Below are 27,987 nucleotides of genomic sequence, written 5' to 3'. Positions count from 1 at the left end.
AATTAGAAACATTTGGTTTATTTACACAAAATAAACTAGAACATAAAAAACTGCCCAGAGGTATGGATGGGGCTAAAGTACAGACCATGCAGTTTCATGTATAAAACTCTAAAACAGAGTAACCATTCCCGATTAACTGATATAAAAATACCTTTTACTGTCTATGGTCAGGTGGCAATCAAAACAAAGGCCTTTTTCACATACTCAAAAATAGTGCGGCATTCTTTCCAACTTATTTTTCAATAACTCAAATTTTACAATCGGTCCTAAAATAGTAGAAACCAAATTCACAGTTGAGTGTGTCTGAACAGTCTTTGGTGAGGAAACCGGTTGCTACACAGTAGTTTCGTGTTTCCATAAGCCAGTCTTTATGTTGGCTGAGCCGTCCGTGTTGAGCAGAGGCATGCTCTGTCCATTGTCTTTGAGCAAGCCGTTCTGGGTGGCCAGGTTGAGCCCGTACGACTTGGACGAGTTCTCCAGCTCCACGTCCGTATTGGGCTGCTTGGTGCCGCTACTGTCCTTGCTGGTGCTGGAAGTCGCCGTCCCGACGGTGGTTTCTACGCTTCCCGTTACCGCTTCGTCCACTTCCTCTGCCCCTACCACACCGCCGCCTCCTCCGGCCACCCCGTTCGCCACGATCCCGCCCCCCTTGGCGGTGTGGCGAGGGCGGCGGGGCAGGGAGGTGCTGGCGTCGCTGCTGTCCTGCTGGAGCAGGCTCTGGTGGCGTTCCCTGTAGGCCATGTAGGCCGCTCGCCGGCTGCTGCGGGCCGCCATGTCGTGGTGGTGGTGGTGCCGCCTGTGCGGGGCGCTCTGCACGCTGCCGTCCACGCTGGTGGGCACGTCGTAGGCGTACTCTCGCAGGACCGTCAGGCGGCTGGCCCGGTGCGAGCGCGCCCGGTTTTTGTGGTGGCGGCCGGCATGGCCGTTGGTGGCGGGGATGGGGTTGTTGTTGTTGTTTACGGGACGGAACTGCACCTCCACGGGCGCCACGTGCATCTTGATTTCGTTGTCCAGTGAATGTTCGGTGAGGCTGTTGTCCAACAGGGCGGTGCCATTGGCCGGCGCTGGCAGGGGGACGGACTTGCACTGGGCAGCCTCGGCGTGCAGATTGGTCAGTTTGCTGCCCTGGGCGGAGTTCCGCACGCTGGGGGCGCTTTTATTGGTGCAGGAGGACTCTGCACTGCTGTGGGCACACCTGGACGCCTCGCCGTTGCCCCTGCTCACAGACCCCGCCCCCGACGACGTGCCCGCGCCTGGCAACGGAAGCAGCGCGTCCTCCTGGGCCGAGTATGGCCGTCGCCCAGGGCAACAGGCCTGGGCCCAGTGGCGTTTCATGTCCTGCCTGTTCAGACAGTGGTGCGCCACCATGAACCCGGCCAGCGCCAGGGCCGACACCCCGAACAGGCAGGAGAAGACCAGGTCCACGGGGCTTTCCAGGGACACCGCCATCGCGCCAAACACCCACATGGCGGCATATAGCCCCAGGGCGCCCGCTGCGCCCAGCAGCTGGGCCGCGAACGTGTGCTCGTTCTCCAGTGCGGACAGCGCCACGGCGTGGGGGGCCGACACGGTGGAGGAGGAGGCCTCGTGGGGGTGCAGCTGGAGGTGGAGCGGGTGGAGGTGGGAGCTACCGCCGCCGGCACGGGAGCCGTCCCCTCCTCCTAGCTCGACGCCGGCGGCCAGACCCTGCTGCTCCTCGGCGGGCTCCTTGAACTCGTAGCGGCGCTCGGGGTGGCGGCGCAGTTGCAGCACGATGCTGAGGAAGTACATGCAGTCCACGAAGACGATGAAGCCCACGGGTCCGTAGAAGGCTCCGATGCTGGGCTCCCAGCCCATCCAGCAGCTGCAGCAACACAGAGCACACATCAGCACCCTCAACACACACACACATGTTAACACATGCTAACATGCGCTAACACACGCTAACACATGCTAACACATGCTAACACATGCTAAACACGAACTAAAACATGCTAACACACTCTAACACATGCTAACTACCGCTCACCTATATTCAACATGTACACTGGAGTGAATCGTATATGCTATACTTATATACCCAACATTTGGATCATGCTTGTCACAACGCCCACCCTCCACAGCGCCTGCTCTCTCTTGAGGATAGATGTGGACACGCGTCTCAAGACACCAAAATATAGTTGATAACTTTTGTGTTCAACTTTTCAGCTCGCTATTCTCAGAGTATGTGTTCCATAACGTTTGGCGAAGTGGGCTTTGATTTGTCTCGGTAGCTGGAGATTAATTAAACTCCAAAGACTTTGCGCAGATACAGGTCCAGATTTCTAAATGACTTGGAGGCTGTTACACAAGCCAAACAGCTGCCGCCATGGAGACAGACAGAGATGAGTATGGGAGAGACAGAGAGAGAGATGGAGAAAGAGGGAAAGAGAGGGAGTGAAAGAGAGACAGCAAAAGTCAGACAGAGAGAGATGGAGAGAAGGGGCGAGACAGAGAGACAAAGAAACTGGAAGAGAGAGGCAAGAGAGAGACATAAAAATACCAGACAGATAGAGAAAGTGGTAGATAGACAGGTAGGGGACAGAAAGAGACTGAGGTAGACAGAGAGTGAAGCACACTGTGTTCGAGCAGTACTATAAATAGGGTTCCATAATCAAAACCCAGAATCTTACTGGGGCTTTACCTACCCCCGCAAATGATCCATTATTTACTAAAGAAACTGTCAACACAAGCTCGTATAACTAAATGTATTTCTCCTGAGGTACTGGATGCATTTTTGTATTTCACTTTAGATAAAAGCATCTTCTCAATGTACACTTGTAAATGTAAGAACTTAAGAATGAAGTTTAAGTCTTAAAAAAGAACAAGACTAGAAGACCCACAGTTCAGACACCAGGGGGGTATTCCAGAAAGCAGGTTATGTGACATACCCAGGTATGTTAACTCCCCAGCTGACACCCAGCGTTGTAGCAACATTGCCAGTAAGTTGCTGCAACATTGTGAATCAGCTGGTGGGTTAACTTACCCGGTTATAATGCATAACCTGCTTTCTGGAATACCCCCCAGGACCAAAAGCCTGGACTACTTACTAAGGCGCGTTGGTCCGGCTGCCGTAGTTCTTAATGTTGGCCGCAGCTGTGATGCCACAGACAATGATAGGTATCCCTCCGCCAATCAAGTAGAACCTGTGAGAAGAGGTATCCAAAGAATCAGCCACTGGTCACCTCTACACTGACCCCTGGTGGTGGAAGTTCAGCATAGCATGTTCATCCACACAGAAATCACTGCTATGCACTTCGAAGGCCAAAAAGTGAGTGACATAAAACACAATACAATTTAGCGCCAAGTTAAGCTTCATGTCATTGGAATGAACGAGCACACTGTTTCCCATTTCATCTGATTCACTGATGCAGCCGTCTCATCGAGCAGGCTGTCGACACCGCTGCACTGTGGGAGACTGAGTTTTCCCGCACTCCGTTTACCTCAGCATGGGGCGGGGCGGGGGCGGGGGCTCGTCCAGCTCCTCGTAGCGCTTGGCCTTGCGGGTCACCTGCTTGTAGATGTTGCGGGCGGTGACGCCCACCCACAGGGCGGTGGCCAGGGTGGAGTAGTGAAGCACGATGCCAACCTGGAGGACGAGAGAGAGAGGTTACGTTCTTGTACATGGCGTTCCTCTCCGTCCAGTCACCATGCTAGATGACTGTGTGTGGGTGACTGGTAGCCCCATGTTCATAACGGAAATATTCTCTCAGTCCATCCTCTCTAAGGCGGTTGTTATTAAAAGGTTGTCTGTTCCACTGAGAGGGTGTGTTCCATTCTGGTTCCTCTGTGCGGGGAACGGTGGAAGTATGAAACAAGCAGCAGCAGCAGCAGCTGGAGCTGCCTGCTGTGGGAGCCAGGGCTGGAGCTCCACCACGGCCTGGCCGCCTGGGAGCGCTGCCAGGCAGGCTGGAGGGGGCGGGGGTGTGGGGGGGGATTAGAACGCCGACCCGATGGTGGGATGGAGTTAGATGAGGGGGGGGGTTGGTGAAGAGGGTCCAGGGGGAGGTGAGGAGGGTCTGGATGAGGGAGGGGGGGGGTGTTACTCACCGCCTGGCACACGCTGGGGTAGCGAGTCTGGTTGATGCCGCCGGCGAACACGCCGCAGGTCAGGAAGAGGTGCAGGCAGAGGTTGACCAGCATGTGCCAGCATTTGCGGCTGACACGCACCGACCTGAGACGGGAGCGGAATATACACGGGGTGATCACCATGGCAACCACCGCTGCTTTCAGCCAAGCCCGCTGTCTGTATCAAGTATACCAGGCTGACGCCTTGGGCTGAAGGACTCTGCTGGGTGAAGGCGGGAGGTGCTACCTGTGGTGGTAGATGTAGCTGACCATGATGGCCAGCAGGCAGATGAGGAGGACGGAGGAGGAGGCGTAGATGACCGGGTGGAGGGGCTGGATGCTGGGGGGGGGATACTCCACGCCACTCAGGTCCTGTCGGGGGGCACACACACACGCAGCGCCGGGTCACACACAGGCTGTGCATGAGACCGAAAGAAGCCTGAACCTAAAGGCTAAATCATATTGGAATATGACATCTGAATCCGACAGACGGACGGAACATAGGAAGTCATGCACCAGTACCATGTCAGTACAGAGGCAGTTACGACACACAACCTAGTAGATGTGCCTATGCCAGTCCGGTGCTTCCATGCTTGAAGGGGGAAACCGGGGGGGAGGGGTGTGAGTGTACTTGTGTGTGCGTGTGTGTCGGGGGGGGGGGGGGGTAGCACTCACCATGAGAAGGCCGTAGTTGCCCAGAGCGTCACACGACACGCTGGTGTAGTTGTCGTGGTGAGCCAGGATGCGGCAGCCCTGTGTCTGCCAGCCGCCCTGCCCTCCCAGCAGGCTGGCGTTCCAGCAGGCCGCCACGGCGTCCGAGCCCCGCACCAGGCGCCGCAGGGTGACGTTCACCAGGCTCTGGAGGCCATGCAGCGGTACACCCTCTGACCAGGGGAAGGAGGGTGGGAGAGAGGCCGAGAGAGACAGACAGAGAGTGAAAGTGAGAGAGCGAGAGAGAGAAATTAGAACAAACTGACCTATCGCAAACTCCCGTTCACGCAGAACAGAAATCGTGACTGTTGTGGTGGTTTTTGGAACAGGATCCTGGGCAGTAATGTGTGAAATAACACCCAGTTGTCATGGGTAGGGGGGGACTGACCTATCTGGGCCAAGAGCACAGGGGTGACCACGCCCCTCCTCTTCCCCCCGTCACCCAGCAGGGTGGAGTTGCCCGTGGAGGGGAAGAATCGCGCGTTCCGGAAGGCCAGCAGGTGGAGCTTGTAGACGGAGTCGTCAGGCTGGCCCGGGGCCGACAGCTGGGAGAACAGGGAGGGGGGCAGGTGGAGTGACGCCTCCACCACCGTGTTCTGGAGAGGGGGCCGACAAGAGAGGGAGGAGAGGTAAAGAGGAGGGGTGAGGAGAGCGGAGACACAGAGAGAGTAAGACAGAGATAGAGACATAGATACATAAAAATACAGAGAGAGACAGAAAGAGAGACACACAAAGAGAGAGAGACAGAAAGAGAGAGAGACAGAAAGAGAGAGAGACAGAAAGAGAGAGACAGAAAGAGAGAGACAGAAAGAGAGAGAGACAGAAAGAGAGAGAGACAGAAAGAGAGAGAAACAGAAAGAGAGACAGAAAGAGAGAGAGACAGAAAGAGAGAAAGACGGAAAGAGAGAGAGACATAAAGAGAGAGAGACAGAAAGAGAGAGAGACAGAAAGAGAGAGACAGAAAGAGAGAGAGACAGAAAGAGAGAGACAGAAAGAGAGTCAGAAAGAGAGAGAGACAGAAAGAGAGAGACAGAAAGAGAGAGAGACAAAAAGAGAGAGAGACAGAAAGAGAGAGAGACAGAAAGAGAGAGACAGAAGAGAGACAGAAAGAGAGAGACAGAAAGAGAGAGACAGAAAGAGAGAGAGACAGAAAGAGAGAGACAGAAAGAGAGAGAGACAAAAAGAGAGAGAGACAGAAAGAGAGAGACAGAAAGAGAGTCAGAAAGAGAGAGAGACAGAAAGAGAGAGACAGAAAGAGAGAGAGACAGAAAGAGAGAGACAGAAAGAGAGAGAGACAGAAAGAGAGAGACAAAGAAAGAGCAGATAAACCTCCGAGGCGTACCTTGAGCACCAGGCTGGACAGGGTGCTGGTGACGTTGCACTTGAAGCTGAGCTGGCGGTCGGAGCCGGGGTCCAGGTCGATGCGGGGGCCCAGGTCCTCTCAGGGCCGTGCGCTCCAGGGGTGGGCCTCTGGAACACTGTGCAGGTCATCCCGTTGAAGCTGCTCGCCTTGATGGCGTGGGCCTCCAGCGCTATGTTGTGGGAATTCTGGGACAAACCACATTAACAAGAAAAGTGCTGTAGGTTAAGTAGTTACTTGAATGTGGCAATTTGTTTGCCAGCGGGCGCAAAAAGATCTATATCCACTTTGTGGAAAAGTGACTTTTGCATCAGTCTCCTGGCTCTGGACGTGTGTGTGTGTGTGTGTGTGTGTGTACTCACGAGGGAGAAGGCCTGGGCCCCGTTGGCCAGGCGGGTGCACAGCGATCCTCTGGAGACACTGGATGATGCGGGAGCAGGCGCTGGCCTCTCTCTGGGCCATCCACAGCACCCGCTCATCAGCCAGCATCAGGTTACTGGAGATGCTCACCATCACCTCTCCTAACTGGGGAGGGAACAGCATCAGAGAACTGCAGCTGTTCCTCATCACATCACCCTCACATCATTAGGTTACTGGAGATGGCCTCCACCCCCTTGCCTAGCGTAGAGGAACTAGCGGATGTATGAAGCTGGAGAGGACGTCCACTTTCTTATTGCTGCCATGCAGCTCTGTATCTACCCCCCCCCCCCACACACACACACACCTCCAGCCTCCTTGTCAACACCCCTACGTCCTGTGTCCAGGCAGGGTGCGGAGAGAGGGTGCTGCGAGGCCAGGTGTGCTTCTGAAAGCCTCCCCCCATGGACACCCAGCGGGAGGGGGGGGGGGGGGGGGGGGAGGACAGGAACCTGATCTGCTCTGAGTCAGATAGAGGGTTCTGTAACCCACTCACCCCACCCCCACCGGGCTGATTAATCCCTCATTCCAGATCAGATCTCATGCACTCTCATTCCAGTTCCTCCAGGGAGCTATAGGACAAGGCTGCTTTGTCCGTCCAGCTTGAGGGGAGGGAGGGGGGGGGGAATCCACTAATGTATAGTCATGCCTGTACGCATGTGGTGTAGTCTTATCTAAACTCACACAGGGTTTGTGCAACCCACTCCCGCGGGCTTTCAGCGTGGAAAACACAAAGGGCCACATTCAGACGTGCCTTTGTGGCCGTCGCCCTTAGGATTCAGTCGGCATTCACTCACGTCTTTGAACTTCTCGGCAAACTTGCCCGAACTTCTCGATCATCTCGGCCACGAAGATGACGTCCATCTTGTCGGAGAAGTTGGCGGCCTCCACGGTGTAGACCAGCAGCTGGCGGGCCGTGGTCACGGCATTGGTCAGGTTCAGAGGCATCTGGAGGAGGAGGAGGGAGGAGAGATGGAGACAGAGATAGAGAGGTAGAAGGTAGAAAGAGAGGAGGCCAGGGATTAGGAGATGGAGGTGATATGGTTCTGTTAACGTACCGGGGGTTTGTATCGGCAAAGCATCTGCTATCTAGGTGACTAATGATGACAGTCTCTGAAGTATAAAGAATCTCAGAGTGCAAAGACTTCCAATAACACAGGAAGACAGAGAAAACAAAGAACGGAATGAAAAATGAAAAAGCGACCAGTTGGCAGCAAGTGAAAAGAACAAAAGTGGAACGCGACAGGCGGGTGGAGAGAGAAGAAGTGGGGCTCCTATAGAGAGAGAGAGAGAACACAGAGAGACAGGAGAGACAGAGAGAGAGAGAGAGAGAGAGAGAGAGAGAGAGAGAGAGAGAGAGAGAGAGAGAGAGAGAGAGAGAGAGAGAGAGAGAGAGAGAGAGAGAGAGAGAGAGAGAGAGAGAGAGAAAGAGAGAGAGAGAGAGAGAAAGAGAGAGAGAGAGATGGGTGGGTACTCAAAAAGGCGAACCGAGATGGAGACAGGGCGACAGGGCGGGTAATGACACCATCACCGACACAAAGGGCAAAGGTGTTATATTCTGAACTGGGGTGGGACTAGCTTGGAAGCCCTCCGGAAGGCAACCTGACTCTCCAGATCTGGAGCGACGCTATCCCTCCACTACCTGGTTGATGATGTAGAGAACCCGCGTGACGTCCTTCTGGTACTGGCAGCGAGAGTAGTCATCATCCGCCCACACGCCGCCACGGTCGCAGCGACGCCACGCGCGCCTCTCGTCGCCGGCGCTGCCAGAGTAGATGCCCGCGCCGGACGCCAGCCTGTTGCAGGGCAGGAGGGCTGTGATGCCGGCCAGGGTGCGAGGCCACCTGGGTACGGACAGGGTCGAGATACATTTTCATCGCAGCTCCAGTGGAACAATAACAATCTCAAGCGAGACGTTTCATTTTTCGACCACTAGAGGGAGCCAGAGAGCTAGTGTTCCACAAACTGGCACCCGCCCCTCCAGGACGTTCCCGGATCTGACCTGAACTCCCCCTTGTTGTTGGACACCCGGTCTGGTGGGCAGTACTTGGCAGAACTCTCCAGAACCACGATGTGAACAGTCCGCGTGGTGTTCCCCCGGCTGGTCCGCACGCGACACTCCCAGTTCCCGGTCGAACCGGGCTGGATGTTGGAGATGGTGAGAGCGCTGCAAAAACAGATGGAGAGGAGTGAGGGGGAAAATAAAAGTACAAAATAAAACAATAGAAGATAAACGCCACCGTCTGAGACCCAGTCGACTGTCTGGGTGTGGTGGGGGGGGGGGAGGAGGAGCTTAAGTGATCTAGGTCTACCTGGCGATGAGCGAGCAGTTCTGGACCATGCTCTTCTCGATGACGATGCCCTGGGCGGCGTCGGGCTCCACCATGCGCCCGTCCTGGTACCACAGCACCTGCATGTCCTCCGCCACGAAGGAGGCCTGGCACTGGAACGGCAGGCTGTCGCCCTGGAACACCACCTGCCGCTGAGACGGCGTCAGCTGGAAGGAGGGCAGCTCCAGAGGGGCGTCTGTGGACGCAGGAGTGGGGGGTTCATTGTGGGATTTGTAGTTTTTGTGTCTCACGGTATGAGGGGCTGACCCATGTAGGGATTCAAATGATTAAGGGAGAGGTGAGTCAGAGGACTAACGCACTCAAATAAAGAACTGTGTTCACAAATCGATGTCTCTCATTGGCTGGCTGTGGGCGGTTGTGCTTATGCTGCTTTTGGCACGCTGGCAGCATGGCAGAACTCAAACGGGAGAGAGGGCCTGTGTGGGGCTGTACGCTCACTCAGGTCATGTGACTGCTCCTTCTATGGGCCGGATATTTCATAACCCCCAATATAGTGCCAAACTGATAAGACTGGAGATAGTTCAAACACAGGCAGCCGTACCCAGCTCTGATCACCTGCCAAACCTGTACTGTAATGCACTGTACGCTAGATCTCTGCGTCAAAGAATGTGCTGTGCTATATTACAGTGTGTCAAAGGCTGTCAATGTGGAGCTGTGTGGATGTGTGTGCGTGCGTGTGTCTGGGTGCCTGTGCGCATGTGCACAGTACAAAGGTCTGTGAGGCTTGCACAAAGCAACAAGTTGGAAGGTGGTATATGCAAAACAACAGAACAGATGTCTGTGTGTGTGTGTGTGTGTTTGTGTGTGTCCGTACCGCAGGTGAGGAGCTCGGGCGAGATGGCGGTGATGAGCTGACCCTGCAGGGAGCGCGGGTAGGAGCACTTGGTGTCCTTCACCTGCACGCTGGTGTCCTTCATCCAGCGCAGCAGCCACAGCAGGTTACAGTCACACAGCAGGTAGGGGGTCTGGAACTCCCTGAGGACAGGCCCCACCACACAGGGAGGGAGGGAGGGAGGGAGGGAGGGAGGGAGGGAGGGAGGGAGGGAGGGAGGGAGGGAGGGAGGGAGGGAGGGAGGGAGGGAGGGAGGGAGGGAGGGAGGGAGGGAGGGAGGGAGGGAGGGAGGGAATGTCAGAAAGAGAGAGGTAAGGAACTGATAGAAACCCCATCATAACCAGTATCAAATTCCGCTCTGCTGATAACAATCTCAACAGGTATCCAACTGGACCTTTGATCCAGTTAGCTCTCACGGGTTGATATCAAGGTATCAAATATGGACTCGAGCATTGCAGAGCTCCCTCCCTAGATACCCAGTCCCCAATATCACAGAAGGGCAGATGTCTTAGCCCTTATTACTGATTGTCTATATACCCATCTGTACTCACAGTGTCTTGAGAGAGACCAGGCTGTTAAAGGTACCCTGGGCCAGCGAGGAGAATATATTTCCTGAAAGGTTTCTAGAGGGAAAATAGAACAACATTTCAAATTAGGTTTATTCATTTCCCCCTTGATGAATACAGGTCCCGACTTATCACGTCAGAAAAGAACACAGGCTTCTGTTGTCAACTCTACAGAGACATCTAGCTATTTATCAATCCTCACCTCCTTGTCAGGAGAAGGGACACACACTAATGGGTCCAGCTGTTGCATCCAAACCCCTGAGGGGGATCATGGGTAATATGCTAATCTCCGTGCACCTGCCGCTGTCTTCCGCTGTTCTGAGAAGGGCAACTGTTCACGTGCGTGTGTCTGTGTGTTTCTGTTCTTATCAAGGACACAAACCTTCCACACGGAAGGTTTTCTTCAACTGACAATCACTTTTTAAATTGAAACTATGCTATGTGTACCACTTCTAAAATATCAATGGGATAGATAACTAAGACAGATAACTTTAACAACAAAGGAATAGCGAGCGACAAATATAGTTAAATAATTGTGCATTGTCCCTCCAACTTAATATCAAAAGAGAGACATGTGACTTACAGACGGACTAGACTTGTGAGACCCTTGAAGATGTCGACGTTGAGGCAGCCAATGAGGTTTTTGGACAGGTCTCTGTGGGAAACATTGAAGAGGTGATGGAGTTCATTTTTGACTGCTGTTGACACTCTGATAGCATGTCACACCCATACCCTTGCAAGTAAACCCCAACGCAGACATCCTATCCACTATCAGGAAATGAACAGCATATCAAAGCGTTTTCAAAACCTGTAATGTGCTGACTAAGCATGCCAAAAACTGAGGAGACGGCCCAAAGATTGAGATAGACAAGTTTGGGCAAGGTGCAGAAAATGTCTGTTTTACAATTTTTCAGTCAGAGGCGGAGGAGGGTTGGTGGGGATGATATCTATGTTTCCCCCTCAGGGTTCTGGAGTAACATCTGAGGGGTGATTCGTTTCCTCAGATTCATGTCAAACACGTCCAACGCTCGTGTTTCTCTCCACACCAGTACCTGACACCGTGTCTCTGGCAACCCTGGAGCGCTGGGAGCAGGGCTGGCCGGGCCTGGGCAGAGAGACCAGGGCTGGGTGGAGGACGTGAGGCTGGAGGACGTGAGGCTGGGTGGAGGACGTGAGGCTGGGTGGAGGACGTGAGGCTGGGTGGAGGACGTGAGGCTGGGTGGAGGATGTGAGGCTGGGTTGAGGACTTGAGTGAGGCTGGGTTGAGGACTTGAGGCTGGGTGGAGGACGTGAGGCTGGGTGGAGGACTTGAGGCTGGGTGAGTGTGTGTGTGGTATGCTACTTAGTAAGGGGGTTAGAGGTGAGAGGCCTCTCACCCTCGCTGTCTTTCAAGGGTCTCTCCCCCCTCCCCCACCAGACACCATGTGACAGCTCTCATGACAGGGCCCACTCCTCTCTGCCTTATAAGACCTCCAACAATGAACGGCTGCATGGTCACTCACAAGCCTGCAGAGCAAAACAGCTTGACTTTTCAGCACCGAGGTCCCAGCCTCTACCTGTGTTACACGGGTCAATCCTGACTGCATTTCTCCATCTCCCACTCACAGCGTCCTGGTTAAAGTAGGACGCTTCACTAGTGCCCACTGAATGGCTGGTCTGAAATGAATCAAAGTCTGATTCGCTGCCTTTGCTGCCGAAAGGAGGACAAATTCAGCAGGTTTTAGTCAGGAGACACTGACGCAGTGTCAGAGAGAAAGAGAGCGACTGAGAGACAGAGGCAAGAGACAGACGGAGAGGTATGGAGAGAGAAGAGACGAGAAAGAGAAGCAGAGACAGACAGATTCATCGTCCCCCCCCTCCTCGCCACCAGTGGCGTCGGCAGCAACAGCTGAGGGCAAAACTGGCTAGTCTGGAGACACATGCCAACAGTCAGCACATGCCTCATGTTTACACCCAGTTAGGATGGCTCCAAACTTTCCACCCCCTGTCTGTCAGCCAGCCACCTCTCTTTCCAACACATCAATTATGCTGAGCACCTGTTTTTCTATATGAATGAATGAGGTTTACTTTACAACTTTGTGAAGATGAAAAGATAGACAGGTTTGAAGCAACGCTGTGGTTCTGATGCCAGGACAATGATGACAAGTCAGGAGATATGAACATTGAATACGGGCTGGAGAGACAGACCAATGTCAATGCAAAGTACTATCAGATTACTGCAAGTGTATTAGAGTACTATTACAGTACTATCAGAGTACTATCAGAGTACTGCAAGTGTATTAGAGTACTATTAGAGTACTATCAGAGTACTATCAGAGTACTGCCAGAGTACGAGGAGGCATCTTGGAGGAGCCGGGGGAGGAGGAGTCCTGTGGTAACAAGAGCAGCAGTGCTGGCTTGTGTGAGCTGCAGAGTCCAGGCCAGGAAGATGACAGGCTCTCTGCCTCACTCACTCTCCCAGCAGCCACACACTAAGTTGATGTTGGCAGAGATCAAGCGGGATTGGATGATTCCCTCGTTCTTACACACACACACACAGAACACACACAGACGCACATCCGTTCCCCTCCCCCTTCCCTTGCGTGTGTGAGAGTGGATAGGGCCTGGTGCATTCTGGAGTGGTCCCTGGCCCGGAGCCCGGGCCCTCATCACTGCAGCGTTAACACCCTGCTTTACAGGCCTCCCTTATAGAACCCTATACCTCCCTACTCTCAACACAGGCCTGGCTACACACACCACTGCAGGGCTCGACTCCCCGTGCGAATGCGAGAAGTGAACCTTTGGAAACCATCACTGCACAGAAGGATGATACTTCAACGTGGCTCAAGACCTACATGGATCGCAAGCTCCGAATACGCACTGATCTGAGTCCGGCGAACACTTTGAATGGCACGGCATGGGTGCGACAGTGTGCTATGAATCCTACAGTATATCTGGCATGGTACCGTATCACTGGTATGGATGGCGCAGTATCAGTAGTGGAATGTGTTTATTTCATGTAGCACACGCTTTTATCCAAAGTGATATACGGGGGGGGGGGGGGGGGGGGGGGTTCAAACTCACAGCCTCTTGAGCGACAGCAGTCCCAGGAAGGCCCCGGGTTCGATACGGCTGATGATGTTGTTCCGCATGTCCCTGTGAAAGCAGACAGGAAACACTGTTCAGACTCCACAGAACACATGTCGCAGTGACAGAATGGAATGCAGGAAATCTCAAGCTTAATGGCATTATTAAATAAACGCACATCCAGTAATCATTTACGAGGCCATGGCAGGCTGTGAATATTACATCGTGTTCGAAGCATTTTCCGCATTCGCCATGCTGACTAATGAAGAAACACTTATCAGTCGAAGGATTAGTTTCATTTGGGGAGTGTTATGTTGTTGTGACGAGGCTAAATGAGCCCTTAGGCTGCCTCCCAAGACCACAGTGAGGTGGATATTTAAAGCCATCCTTCTCCTGACCCCGCTGACCCCTGATGCTGCGCTCAGTCGTCACACACACTAAAGCTGTCCGCGTGAAGGGACCTCCCCTGGGACAATCACACATCCCCGGCCGGGCACCAGGCCCCCCATCAATCATGACTAGGTGACCCCCCACAATGACAGCAGGGGCCTCGGACACACACACACACACCACACACACACACCTTTCCTTGTTCAAAGGCTGTGGTGGTGGGATACCTGGGGCGCTCACCTGCGCTGATACAGCAGGAGTTCCTCGCTAACCCCCTGAGCAGAGAGGCTCAGCGCTCACCACCTGAGGCCACACAAAGGCCTCTGGGTAACTGGGACTGGGACGTTTGAGGTGGACGAAATTATATGTAAAAGGAGGAGGGGGGGCTACAGAGGGATCAGAGAGAAGAGTGGGGGAAAGCAATCCCTCGCCACGCCTTTTGATGTGGGCACAAGGAGTTGGCTTGGCCACAGCCGAGTGTTGAGTGAAAAATGGAGGAGGAGAAAGAAAGTTCGGAAATGAGAGGGTTGGAGAGGCTGGAGGTCCCCTCCCCCGAGGTCCCCTCCCCCGACCACCAGAGAGAAGGCTGGGGGGGTGAAGCTAAGTCACCTCTAAGAAGCATAACAGACAGTTTGACCAGGAGTGTCTTGAAATTCAGATCCTCGTGAGGACAACTATCAGGATGTGGGTGAGTGTGATGGCAGACGTCTTCTGGAAACACATCACAGGTCCTAGCAGATTACTAGATTCCTACAGGTCCACACTGGAGCCGTTCCTTCGCAGCTTTAAGGAGGGCAGGCTGGCGCCTACCAAGGAGAGATTCTACTCATATTTCTCGTCCTTGAACCGGCCCTATGATTCAGTGCCAGCCCGATGATGAGTGTCATAACAACAGTGGGGTCTGCAGCATACAAGCTTAGACACAAAGCAAATCTTACTGACTCCCCCTATTGAAGTCTTTTCGGAACACTGATTAAAGCCGGAACAGTCCGGAAATTGTTTGAGTTTCAAGCTGTGGTTGAGAAAGTGTTCTTCCTCAGCCAACTGTTTGCTTTATGAGGGTACTTCTGTAAGATACGGAAGGACAAAACAAAACAAAACACCCTTTGTTTGGCGTCTCATGCCTACTTCCTCCTGTCTATCTGGGGCTCCGCTGGAAAGGAGAGAACTCTGTATGCGGTTGACATAGGGGCCCTCATACATGACTGAACAACCTTGTGTAAAAAGGGAGGATGTGAGGCTGCAATACATTCCTTTAAAAAAACATATATTCCTATTTAGGCTCCATAAGAGGCAATCATTTGAATGATGTGTTTTCAGAGTTGGCATCTGTTGCTGAATATACTGGGGGAGGTAGCATTGAAACTAGACCATACTCAACTCTCCCTCAGGGTTCCAAATCTGTCAACCACAAACGACCTGGCACCTTCCAACCTGCTTCAGCAGCAACACGCCAGACCTGCTAGTCACGCTACAATGGAAGTGACTGGATAATGAAGTCTGCATTCATGTACCTTGGGGAGTGCTTTAGAGTGTTCTGGAACTTTCCTGGGGCCCGTGCGAATAGGACGTTTGAACGGTTTGGTCAAAGCGTACCCTCGTCACAGGAAAGAGGTGCGCTACCTTTGCTCGAGGCGATCTTCAGAGTTATGGAAGACTCTGGGGAACGCACCTGTCTTGTAAGTGTGGAAGTGGAGCGGGTGATGAATCTCCTTCATTTCCACCTGGCACAGACCACGATGACTAGCACTTCTCATAACATGCTAATCGTTCCAGGCCTGGCACGAGGATGTCGTTTTTCCCCCTGGGTGAAATAAGCCTCCTTGCAATCATTCAAGAAAATCTGTATCAAACCACAAGAAAGAGAGTGGGTTTCAAACTCTACTTTGAGCCAGACCAAAAATTGCATTACACCGACTGTGGTACTGGAGAACTACGCGTTTTGACAGTAAACATGGGATTCCAGTTCTTGGACTCAAACAACAGTGGACAGCAGTGCCACAGAGTCCATGGTTGTGCTCCATCAAAGCAGCTCCAAATCTCACACAGAACAAGCTCATTACCCTCTCCATCTGTAATAACAATCATGGCTGCCACAGTCTTAGACCTCAGGTTGAGGGGAGGACTAGCATGTGACAGGGGCCTCTCCAGCAGCTTTCACACGTCCGTGACGAGGAGGCGGAGGGCGTTAATGGAGATTCGGGGGGCCTCATTTCCATGCCTAGACGCCTTTGGCCCCCGACAGACTGCAGTGGCCTCCACAGTGACACTGCGATTTCACGGCGAGAGTTGAACTGAGCTAATCAGTTTCTGCCTGCTTGCCAATCACGAGTAGCCGCTCTCCAACGGCACACCGTCGCTCACACACTTTCTTAAGAGACGGAAGGGTAACAGAGAAAGAGAGAGAAACAGAGAGAGAAAGTAGAGTGAGAGAGGGGGCAGAAAAGAGAGAGACAGACAGAGAGGAAGTGGAGGGAGAGAAGGCAGGAGGGAGGGATGTGGAGGAAAGAAAGAAAAAAAGAACAGAAATGACACTCCAGTCCAGCGTGCAGCCAGGGCAGTGTTGTGTGTGTGTGCATGTGTGTGTGTGCGTGTGTGTGTGTGTGTGTGTGTGTGTGTGTGTGAATCACAGTCGACACCTCTGGCCTTGGCTGAGCTTCATTACAATGACAAAGCAGCGTGCCCCCGCAAAGGGCGGGGAGGTAATCACAATGGGAGCTTCTCGCCGAGGTAAACATGCCACTGGCTATGCACTTCCAGAGAGGCGACTCCTTCATAGCCAATCAGACTGGCCGCTTGCAGACGGAGGGGAGAAGTGGCCCTCGGGGGCTCCTCCGTGTGGGAGGATCAAAGCTGTTTACTCGCCCATCCACAGAAGGAGCCTTCGGTTCATCTTAAAGACCTGGATTCTGATATTCTAACATCTGACTCCATTTTGGAGAAGAGCCAGGGAGTGAAACCCTTAAACTGTCTGGGATGTGGACGTGTTGTGTGTTGCAGGGGTCAGCATGAGGACAGTCCGTGTGATTGGACAAACACTTTTCGGAGTGTCAGCCTAAAAACGTTCACATTCCTGCAATGGTTTGCAACTTTATCCGCACAAGGACACCTTGCCATATTTGCACCGTTACCCTATTTGTATTTTTATATTGTATATTATAGCTATTTTATTTTATTCTAAATGTTTTACATACTTTAGACCCTCAGTATTAGTTAGACTTTGTACCTTTAGTATAGTTAGACTTGTACACCACTTACCTAAGATTTAAGATTCCTATATGTTGAATATATGCACCTTTCTGCCAAAGTAAATTCCTTGTCTGTGAGAACTTTCATGGCGAATAAAAACCCTTTCTGATTCTGATGGTCTGAGTTCAGTGAGCATGCATAATAAATGTATTAAACATTTCTAAAAACTATTCAGAGGGCAACAGGTAAATTCCTATACTTGCAATGACATTTCATAACAAAAGAATTGATTTGGTTCAGTGTGTCACGTTGGGATTGTGTCTTTTCATTAGCATTAAATAAAAAGGAATTTGCATCATTATTTATTCATGAGGTGGAAGGGGGATGGGCGGAGGGTTATGCAAAACAGAGGGAAATTGCTCACGCTGGAGCTAACACGCTCAGACAGAAAGTGAGTGAGTGGACTGTCCTAACACAACACAAAACCTCCACTGGGATGTAACATTAGCGGCATTGGTTTGGTCCGGTCACCTTCCACAACGCCACTCCAGTTTCCCCAACTCAAACCAGATGCCCAACGGGGTGCCCCCACAGCCCATATATTCCCTCATGCACCCCTGGATCTTCTCACCAAGACTTGGAAAAATGACATGGAAAATATGCCCTTCTGAATTCCTCCGCTATGCAGTCATGTGTTATTGTAGCCTTGGATAAAAGCTGGGCTCGTACTGGTCTGGTTATTTTATCTGCATGAAGCCATTCCGGAGCGATAAATCAGCCGTGATGCATGCACTCGGGGCCCAACAGTGTTGTGTTGGGTTCTCCAGGGGGGGGAACGGGGACCGCGGTGTCCCTCCAGCCCCTCACAGCCACCGCGGAAGCAGCCGGATGGCTCTGTGGAGCGATCAGGAGAGTTCAATATTGACAGAGTAGAAAGCACACCAGCTTGTGTCTTGGCTGTGTTTTGCGAGCGTGAGAGAGCGATAGACAGACAAAAAACAGAGAGAGAGAGACAGAAATTGAGAGATAGAGGGGGGTGAGGCGTTTCTGCTCTGTCAACACCTTTATTCTTCCCCCCTATTTTACAGGGTCCCATTTCTGGTACTGTCAAGTTGAGTGGTTTTTGACTGGATCAACCCAAAAAAACGAGTTGACAGACTTGGTTGTGACTCCACAGTACAGCATGGCCTGTAGGCCTGATGCAGACACAGTAATGGGGTCAGTCCACCACTCACAGATACTACGGAGTGTAAACTGCTCTGTACGGAAGTCCTCAGGATGGGGGGAAGAGCATCTCCCTGTCTGGCAACAGTCAGCCCCAGGGGCCAACAGCTCTATAATGAGCCCTTCTCCAGTGCCTTTCCCCCCCAACTGGTATTCTTATCCCAGGGTAAGTGCTGGATGCCTCCAGTCCTCCATGACCTAGATGTTCCACTGGCGTCAAGCCAACATACATTTTTACCAGGCCCCGATCCCGGATGCACAGGCCATTGCTGTATACTTTGCAGAACTATCAAAGGTAGGCTGTATTATTTCAGCACAAGCTGAACATGGACTCGTACCAAGATCAGGAAGGCTCAGTCGCAGCTTTGGCACCACATAAACAAGAGTTAGGTTAATGGAGATGAGTAGTTCTGCATGTGAACGTAGACAGAGCAGGAGGGAACATGACTGGGACAGAGAGGGAGATAGCATCAATGATATACTGCAGATGACGTGCATTTCTCAGCTGCTCATGCTCGGTCTGTGAGACGTCAATCTGGGGAACGCTACTCACAGTCTCTCCAACGTAGACAGTCCGAGGAAGGATCCATTTCTTAATTCTTGAATTTTGTTGTTGCTTAAAATCCTGCAAAGACAATAAGGCATAAACATTAAGAGCCATTTGAAGGAGGGTCTCCTGCAAAAAAACGACAGAACCTTCCAGAGATTGCTTCATGGGTCACATATACCACCAGTATGAAATGTTAAAGAGCAGTTGTAAACAGTAGAGAAACAATCCAGGCTTATTGCACGCCTGAAGTTAGTTAGTCATCTAGCCATGCCAGATAAACTGTAGAGTACAGTTTGAAATGATTTCCAGGTAGACCAACTCTCTATTTTGTCTTGTTAGGATAATAATCTCACTGCTCCATCCATGGAATGTTCTACACAGACAGGAAGAGAGAGATAAAAAAAGTTATTTTTCCAGCTATCAGCTATTCTTTTGTGGTACTAAATTGGTAGCATGTGCCTCAACAGGGTACAGTTCACTCAGGTAGCCAAGAGGCAATAGGTTGCATACTTTCCATTAACCCTCTTCTGCTTTGATGGTTCAAGGTATGATAATCTGGCCCAAAGAGTGGTGACTCACTTTTATATTGTTCTTCCAGAGCCACATGAAGCCATTTGATGTAACATTATATACGCTTGATGACAGACCAAGGTAGTTTGGTTGTCTGGTCTTGAACAATTATGGTTTGTTGACAACTAGAAATTAACTCATCCTTTCACAAGGGACAAAAGTATGGGATGCTAAGAATGGATAAAGACGAAAGAGTGAGTAAAAGCTTTCAAGAAAATTATTTCAGTCCTCCACATGGGGCAAGATGTTTTAAGCCTTGATTGAATTACACCCACTCCCGATCCAACAAAGAAAAGCTTTGTTGAGAGGTTACACTGGCACCAGAAACCACCTTGATAAAATTAGACAAAGTCAAGTAACATACAAGACAAGTTAACCCTGATAAAACAGTAACCATATGTATCGTGAAGAATAAAACAGTTCCCTCTCTTCGTCTCCATCAAACAACAACCATCTTAAGCTTGTAAATATTAATACACAAATTATGCCCCAAACACTCCAGAAAACAACCACTCCCAAAACCTCATTGCCTTCTGCCCTCTTCTTTCACAGGTTTAATCCAGTGAGCAGGAGTCACCTCACTGCGCTTCGGCTCAGCTTCTAGAATCTCCCACAAGCTTGAGGCCTCTCCCAAAGGCCAGGGTAATTAGATAGTGATGTAAACCCCAGAGAGAACACCGAACTGGCTTGTGGTCGCCATATTTTCTGGCTTGTGGGGTGGGGATGTGGTGGGTCATACCCTCAGGCAGCACCCACAACCCCCGGCCATACTGGACTCATTATGGGGTGTTGAGGCCCTTGCTTCATTACAGGGTCGGCCCGCAGAGACTCCTGCGATGTGTTCTCGTCTCCGCTCCCGAGCCCTGGGAGAGAGCACAAACGCTTCCTGTGTTTCCCGGGCTGGCTGGAGCAGGGCTTCTGCGTGTTCAAACTCCAGATGTCCAGGAGATGCTGGGGCTTGGTGGGGCAGGAGACTGCAGAGTCCATTACGGCTCTCCACACGTCCTGACGATCTGGGCAGAGACGCTGGGTCCTCACGCTCGGTCAAGCAGATGTCATTATCATGAAAGGGTGACGGTCTGGCCTAGGTTTATAGATGATGGCTTCATCATATGGCACTGCTGAAGTCAGGGTGGCCAGCTCTTCTAATGACCCAATCCTGCCTCATTCTTAAGCTTGCATATCACATGGACACCCCCCCCTCTTTTTTTTCCAAGATGATTTATTTTCATACATATCACGTCTCGCATGTGTTTATATCTCTCTTGGAAGTCGCTTTGGATAAAGGCATCTGCTAAATGAATAAATGTAAATGTATATCAAGCGCCTCGGATTCCCTCATACATCTACTGCAAAGCTCAGTCTCTCAGGACATGAGAGTTTATCTGCAAATATCCGTGCTGTTTTCATAGTAATCAATGTGATTGTGGATGTAAAATAAAAACAAAACAGTTTGCACGAAACGTACAAGCTCGTGGGCATTACTGCAATCCGGCTGCGTAAACATTCACTTTACAACCCTGTGACTCTCCGACTGTCAAAATAAATTCTTGTGAGAGGCTCCTCCTGAGAGTCATGAGCTCTTTTCTTCTGGCTCCCCCTGTCTCTTGATCCCTTTCTCTCCCTCCGCCCCTCCCTCTCTCCCTCCCTCCCTCCCTCTCTCCCCCTCTCCCATGACTTCAGAATGACCTCAGCAGCTCCATGTAGCAGAACAAGGACACGTGGACAAACTCTCCCATCTCCAGTGGTGACCCACCCCTGTCTAACAGCTGGATGTGATGCTGGGTAAAGCAGCCCAGTGTGACTGGACTGCTCGTCGCTAACAGCTAGGCTAACAGACATAACAGAGTCTCGCCAGTGGGGCCGTAAATCCCAAAGACCTGGTGGATTGTCAGAGGGTGTCTAGGGGATTGTCATCATCTCCACCCTCCGCCTTCAGGATGTCTAGCTTGTTTCCCCAGTGTCTCCACAGGCTCTTACACAGACCAGCAGCAGGGAGAGTTCCTCCAGGACTAGAGCCTGGGGAGGGGGTTAGGCCTTATCTAGATGCTGGGATAAGATCCCACTTGAGTCGAAGCCAGAAACAAACTGCAGAGGGATCCACACAAATCTCACATAACAAGCTCTAATGTCAGTGACATAAATCACAAGTTCTGCAAAGCGCCGAGGCCTCAGCCAAGCCACCTTACTTACCAAAACTTCCAAACCATGAAGCATTCTTATCATTCATGAAAACGTACTCAACTTCTGAATTCACTTCAATTCCTCTTTTGTGCAAGCTGAAAATCAAACTTATTTTCTTGATAGACCTGGCAGATTTCAAAACCAACACATGTATAGTTTATTTGGAATATCTGTCTAGAAGGGAGGGCACTTCCATCTTGAGTAAAAGCAAGTTGTTGAAAGCTCAGCCTCAGGTTGGAAACACTCTGTAGGGACTTAAAAGGCTACCTACTACAAAACCCCTCAAAGGCAGAGTTGGAACAAAAAAAAGAGAAACCAACTGGTGCTTTCTTTTTCTCCCTCTCTCTCTCTCTATCCCTGACTCTCTATCCCTGACTCTCTATCCCTGACTCTCTATCCCTGACTCTCTATCCCTGACTCTCTATCCCTGACTCTCAACACTTCCTTTATGCTCAGGAGGCTTGAACAAAGCCTGGTCAGGAGTAGAGCTGTCGCTCTTTCCAAACAGAGGGGGAAGTTCTTTACCACCGTGGAGCCCGTAAACCCTTAGTAAAGTGACTCCTACTGTGAGGGGAGAGCATGGCACGGCAAGGCCGGGCCCTTGTGCTAAAACCGAAGGAGGGGTCAACAGCTGTGGTGCTCAACTATAGCAGGGGCACGCTTTTAGCTGGCTTCCACTTGCCTGTCGAAGGAAAAACAAAACTTCTGTACCTCTACCAAATCAAATGGTCATGTTAGCAGTGATGGCTAACAATACAATAACCAATATTGTTTCATTACAAGTGCATGTGCTTCCCCACTATTTTGTGACATGGTGATACGCCACAGAACCTAGAAGCAGAACCAGAAGGAAGCTTTAAAGACGAGTTGAACTCCCGTACCTCCGGGTGAAACAGGATTGATAGGCAGTACATAATGTTCAGAGGAATTGGATTTGACACCTCAAAGATTTACATTTTTACATACATTGTTAAATAGGTGTACAATATGACTGGGAATGTGAGCTAAAGGGGTTAACAAGGCATTTATTTCATTTTAGCTCGACTAACATTTCACGTGGGTGAGTCCTTAACCGTGTTATGACTTGGCAATGTTAGCCTCTGCTTCTAACAAGAGCTGGATTCTATCTTCCTGTGGGAGGAGCATGTCTTGTCTGGCAAAGAATCCCCTCTTCAGCCCGCAACTGAAAAGGACACTTGTCATACAAGCGCTGACTGCGCCGCGCCACTCTCACAAACTTAAGACGCAATACAATATCCCCTTTCAATCCCAGGGTGCCAAGGTATTAGCAGAAAGTATAGAATCCTGTCACCTTATAGCTCCGGTAGGGCCAGGTAATATGATATGTCCTACTAACATCACAACAAAAGCTGCTTAGCGGGTCAATGGACCTGAGCCAGCCTCCATATCAGCCTAGGTCATACAGACACACCAGAACAACTGTAAGACCAGCTTATCTGTTATTCCGTTTCTATTTGGCACATTCTGACAGAAGGACTGTGCTTCGACAGTTCTGAGTGTCTGAGGCAGAGTTGAACACCCGGGCGCCTCTGGGATTTGGTTTTCCTCTGCAAACATCACACAACGGCGAAGGAAAACACGGCAGTGCTGCTTTGGCTGAGAGGCTTGTCTGCAAAGCGAAAAAACAAACCTTTCCAACCGCCGGACATGCATGAGAGCATCCTCCTGGGCACTAGTTACACAAACACTTCAAAGGCTCGCGGCCTAACAGCTTCGACTTTTCATGCTGGAGCCGATAAACAAATCAGATGAGTGCTGCGAGGCGGGATCCTAGCCTCTGGTTCTGCACCGCCTTCACCACAGATCCATCTCAATCTCCGGGTAATTTGGATATCAAATGTAAGGGGTGCACAGTGCGAGTCTGAATACGAATGCTGCAATGAATCACTTTTTCCCCCCACAAAGCATGTCGAGTCAAACCACCCCCTCCTCTACTTTGTTTCAATCATGAGGGATGTGGTCTGTTCATCCTCCCAGCGCCGGCAGCCAGAGCAGGCCCAACACGTCCCTGCCCTGGCCCCGTGATCTCTCATTTACCGGACACTTTGGTCTCGTCAAATCAGACACGCTCTTCCTGCTGTGGGAGGAAGTGCCTGGCTGTTGGCCACATCAATCCCAGAATGCCCCTCGGGTGGGTTTGGCCACACGGCGCAGTCCAGGTGCTACTGGGAACGGATCCCATGAACACTCAACAAGTCTAGTGAAGAAATGTGATCTCTGCGACTGTACACCCAAAGACGCAGCTTGATATACGGCCGGCCGTTTGGGTTAGTCTGAAATAAGAGGAACGGAGCATGCACTCGGGCACCATAAATTTTGCCCGAGGTGAGGGAGAGGGGCATGGGTTGCAGGTCCATCGCAAAAAAAAGACACTAGAGAAGAGACAGTTGTAAACACGTTTGTGTCATTTCCTCTCAGATTACCAAGGAATGCGGAATCAGTTGCCTCCTTCATTCCTTACCTCCAGACAGGCCTACAACCGACCTCTCCAAGGAGGACCCACACTCTTGCAGGCATTCCAGAGTTGCTAACTTTGTCCCTGAAGATGAATGACTTAAGATGGTGAACAGAAACACACACCGTAGTGTTGATGCAAACTAGCCTCTTTTAGTGTTTCTCAGTGGACGAGTTTGGCTTGACTCTCCTCCGGAAACATAAATCCCAGCAGCAGCAGGAAGTGTTTGGGTCAAAGGGGGAAAAGGTATGATAAATGGGTCTCTAATCACACTTCATTTTTGACAAGGTCTTTAATTTTCACACGCAGAAGGCGTGTCTATGGGCCATTTTTAAGAGGCATACAACCCAGGGGAACTCAGCTAAACCAACATCGAAACGTGATCACAGAAGGGGAAAAAGGAGAGAAAAAAAGAAATGTGAGGTTGAGTCTGAGCAGCGTCTGCATGTGGCGTGACCACTCACAACGTGTCATTATTTGTGAGAACGGAGGGGTGACGCAGCGTCGCAGCCCTGTGAAGGACACGCAAAATAAACAAAGAGCGACAGGTTGTTTACCCGTGCTGAGGGGTGTGGTGCAAGTTGTTTTGACCTGACCCTGGATAGCAAACAAGGACAATAATGTGGACGAAGAGCTGGGCTGACCTCAGTCAGACCTCAACGGGATCGTAAACAATAGCCCATCTCTTAAAACAAACCACATGCTTCTAGAATATTGTTTGAATAAGTTCACATCCTCTTTATTCAGAATGAACATTGTCCTGCTTTCCAGAACTTTCTCTTATCTTGCGGTGAGCTAGTGAGTATGTGAGATAGACAGAACTTGATCCCCTAAGAGGGAAAGATACAGGGATGGACAGAAAGACAGAGAGAGAGAGAGAGAGAGGTTAGCAATGTCCGTCTGCTTGTCCTGTCAACACAATTCACAAAGAATGTAAGAAAGAGAAAAAGAGTGAAAGAAAGAAGGAAGTGGGCTCCACAGTGTCCAGGAAGTGATTGATTCTCAGGGTCTGGTAAGGTAAGGTTGGGCAGCGCTACTGGGCATAGTCAGCACAGACCTGCTGTGTCTAGGCCTATGTCAGTCTCTTTGCAGGACACAGGTCATAAACAGGCCCCTGGACCCCTGCACCTACAAGGAGGGTCGCAAACTTTACAGGCCATAAATCAAAACACCTCCTCCATTGCAGTCATAGAAACAGTTGAGTTAACTTTTATTTATTTTTATTTTACAGACTGCAAAGACAAATAACTTTCTGGCCAGAGATCTTGTTGACAAATGCTGAAAAAAACATACAAACCCACGGTGGGAGATTAAGTGAAGAACCCAGAGGAATGCTTGAGAACTTCTCACAAAGTGCAGCCTAATTACCCCTCTCACTACTGCGGCGGCCATCTTTACAACTGTCAAGTATGGTGTTTGGCTGAGGGCAAATACACGAGGAAAATGTTTCCTAACCCAATCTATCACTGTCAAACTCAACTAGAATGATGAGACTCCAACTTCAGTGTTCATCCCCATACAGAAACATCAAATAGCATGACAGGAGAAAGAAATAGCCCAATCACCCAGTGATAACACCATGGAAACTAGAGATGAAGAAAGGCTTTCATGAAGTTTTACAAAGGCAGAAAACTGACAAACAAAAATGCATGAACAATGTGTGGCTGTCGGAAGGCCAGGCCATGCTGTCTCAGTCTGAGAGATCTGGTAGGCCTATAAGAATCTATATATAATCCTCATCCATAACATGTGAACCCCTTAATCCTTCCAGTCCATTCAAAAGTAGTTTTTTGTTTGTTTTTGTTTTGATTCTTTTTTTCTTTTTTTTTCTTTTTTTGGGGGGGGGGCATCTCTGTTCCTTCTCCTGTGTTTTCTTCACTTCCCCTCTCCTTCTTGGTGGGGAGCAAGAGGCCACACAAAGACTGACAACTTCAGAAATGAGCCTTTTAGACATGCTTGGCTGGTGCCTTCTAAGAGAGCACATTACAACGGTGGTGTTCAACTGAGCCCTTCGTGAGGACCACGTGCCACTTCCCACCACAGCACAGGTCACAGGTCTCACTAGAGGGAAATACTTCACCTTTGTGTTGAATTAGTCACAAAGTGCAACGTCCACCTCAAAAAAGCAAACAAGACTAGATACTAGAGTGAGTTGCTTCGAACTGTCGAAATTGTTTACACTAACACTGTTTACGTGTGTTTCTCTGCTGGAGAGACAGCGTCTGTGAAACTGCAGTGTTAATTAAATCATAAATATATAGTTAACATTTCTAGGGTATTTATGAATGAGTCAGGTGGCTGAGCGGTTAGGGAAGCGGGCTAGTAATCTGAAGGTTGCCAGTTCGATTCCTGGCCGTGCCAAATGACGTTGTGTCCTTGGGCAAGGCACTTCACCCTACTTGCCTCGGGGGGGAATGTCCCTGTACTTACTGTAAGTCGCTCTGGATAAGAGCGTCTGCTAAATGACTAAATGTAAATGAGTGACGTGCTCCCCATATGCGTGGACAAGACTGCACTATTGAAAGACATGGCATCTGTTACATTTGTCTTAAACACCAATATAGAATCCAACTGACAGATGAAAAATGGAGTATGACTGACGGGCTACACAGTGACCTCTGTGTCCCTGGCCAGTCCTAAAGGCTTCTACATATCTAGGAAGAGTAGGAAGTCAATGGTGGACTTCAGCAAGCAAAGTGAAAACAGGCCTACAGATAAAAGTTGTGCTGTTAATTGAGGCTAACCACATGACTATGATGATGCTCTCCAAATGGCACAAGTAAACATACGCAAGCTAACATCGCAAACGGCAATGAACAGAAATAAATCTAAAGCAGGTAAATCTACAATGGGCAGCATAGATTCGGCGGTGCAATCTACACTGCGAGATAAACCAAGAGGGATTTGTGGAGCCAGCAATGATTTATACTCACAGTGTAACTGTTCTGTTGGGGAAGGAGTCTGGAGGTAACACCTGCTGGAGTTCCATGTTGCTGCAAACCACTTTCCTGTCCGCCGTTGCCACAGACGGCATGCTCTTCCCTGCGCTTTTCGCTCGTTCATCATATGATTTACAATCAGATGATACCGTCGAGCTATCCCCACCAAGCAGCAAAACCATAAACACTGGAAACAAATCCACTGCGCGTCCCTTCATTTTAAGTATTTCAAGAAAATCACTGCAGCATTGGCGAAGAAAATAATGTGAATAGTAAGTAGGACTGGAGACTGAGATTGGGGTGGGTGTATTAAATCGGCCTGGCGGTTACAATAGCGTACCTACACCCTCAAAATAATCCACAGAAAATTAGGACAGTTTATTATTTTGCACATATTTTTAGGTTACTAAACGTTGCTTTGCCCCTCCATTGGGGTTCTGTAGTTCCTCGATGTCAATCAATCCAGTTGAGGGTTTGGACATCCTTTGTTTGCCAAACGACGCGATTTATAATTCCATTTCTTTGTATGGTCTTCATTTCCCCCAGAAGAGACATGCACTTCGCTAAAACAATGGTTAATGAATCACATTGATCATAGTTACATCATACTTCAACTCCGAGTGTGAAAAGGTTTTCTTTGTTGCCAATAGCGCGGATCCAAGTGAGTTCTGCCTATTCCAAAGGAGACAGCTGCAGTCATCCCAAGATAACGCGCACTAACTTTAGGAAATGTGATCACGCCAAGCTTTTAAAACTTTCTCTCCTCGTGAGAAGACTGTCACAGTAGACAGTATGGATCAAGAAATAAAAGCTCCAGTTAGCATGTGTTGCTGTAAAGAAAGCAACTTTCCCCAGAAAGGAGTACACTGGTTACAGATGTAGATGCAAAATAGAATCACGGTAAACAAAAACTGCGAAAATGACAAAAAGAACAAAACAAGTATCCAAATGAAAAACGTCGTTCCTGGCACGTAAATCCACGTATTATTTACTCAAGTTGGCCCTTTCCCGCTTCGACAATATCCAGAGCTTTTCTTTCAGTTCATAATACCCTCACAGAGTATGAAAGTACTCTT

General features: G+C 50.3%; 1 protein-coding gene across 1 annotated transcript; it reads right to left on the bottom strand.

Annotated features, from left to right (window-relative positions):
- Nucleotides 1–27,987, bottom strand: adgra3 (adhesion G protein-coupled receptor A3). The gene is given in 23 exon segments (XM_067261750.1): nt 1–1,843; nt 3,069–3,164; nt 3,462–3,607; nt 4,069–4,192; nt 4,334–4,458; nt 4,762–4,970; nt 5,186–5,393; nt 6,140–6,235; nt 6,237–6,254; nt 6,256–6,345; nt 6,520–6,552; nt 6,554–6,682; nt 7,372–7,398; nt 7,400–7,522; nt 8,217–8,418; nt 8,577–8,741; nt 8,887–9,100; nt 9,740–9,900; nt 10,309–10,380; nt 10,907–10,978; nt 13,387–13,458; nt 18,746–18,817; nt 26,906–27,987. Coding segments are annotated over 23 exon segments (4,188 nt in total). The 5' UTR covers nt 27,130–27,987; the 3' UTR covers nt 1–333.

Source organism: Osmerus mordax, chromosome 23 (genome assembly GCF_038355195.1).
Source record: "Osmerus mordax isolate fOsmMor3 chromosome 23, fOsmMor3.pri, whole genome shotgun sequence".
Taxonomy (NCBI): domain Eukaryota; kingdom Metazoa; phylum Chordata; class Actinopteri; order Osmeriformes; family Osmeridae; genus Osmerus; species Osmerus mordax.
Note: the sequence above shows the minus strand (reverse complement) of the source record. Positions and strands in the feature narration are given on the sequence as shown.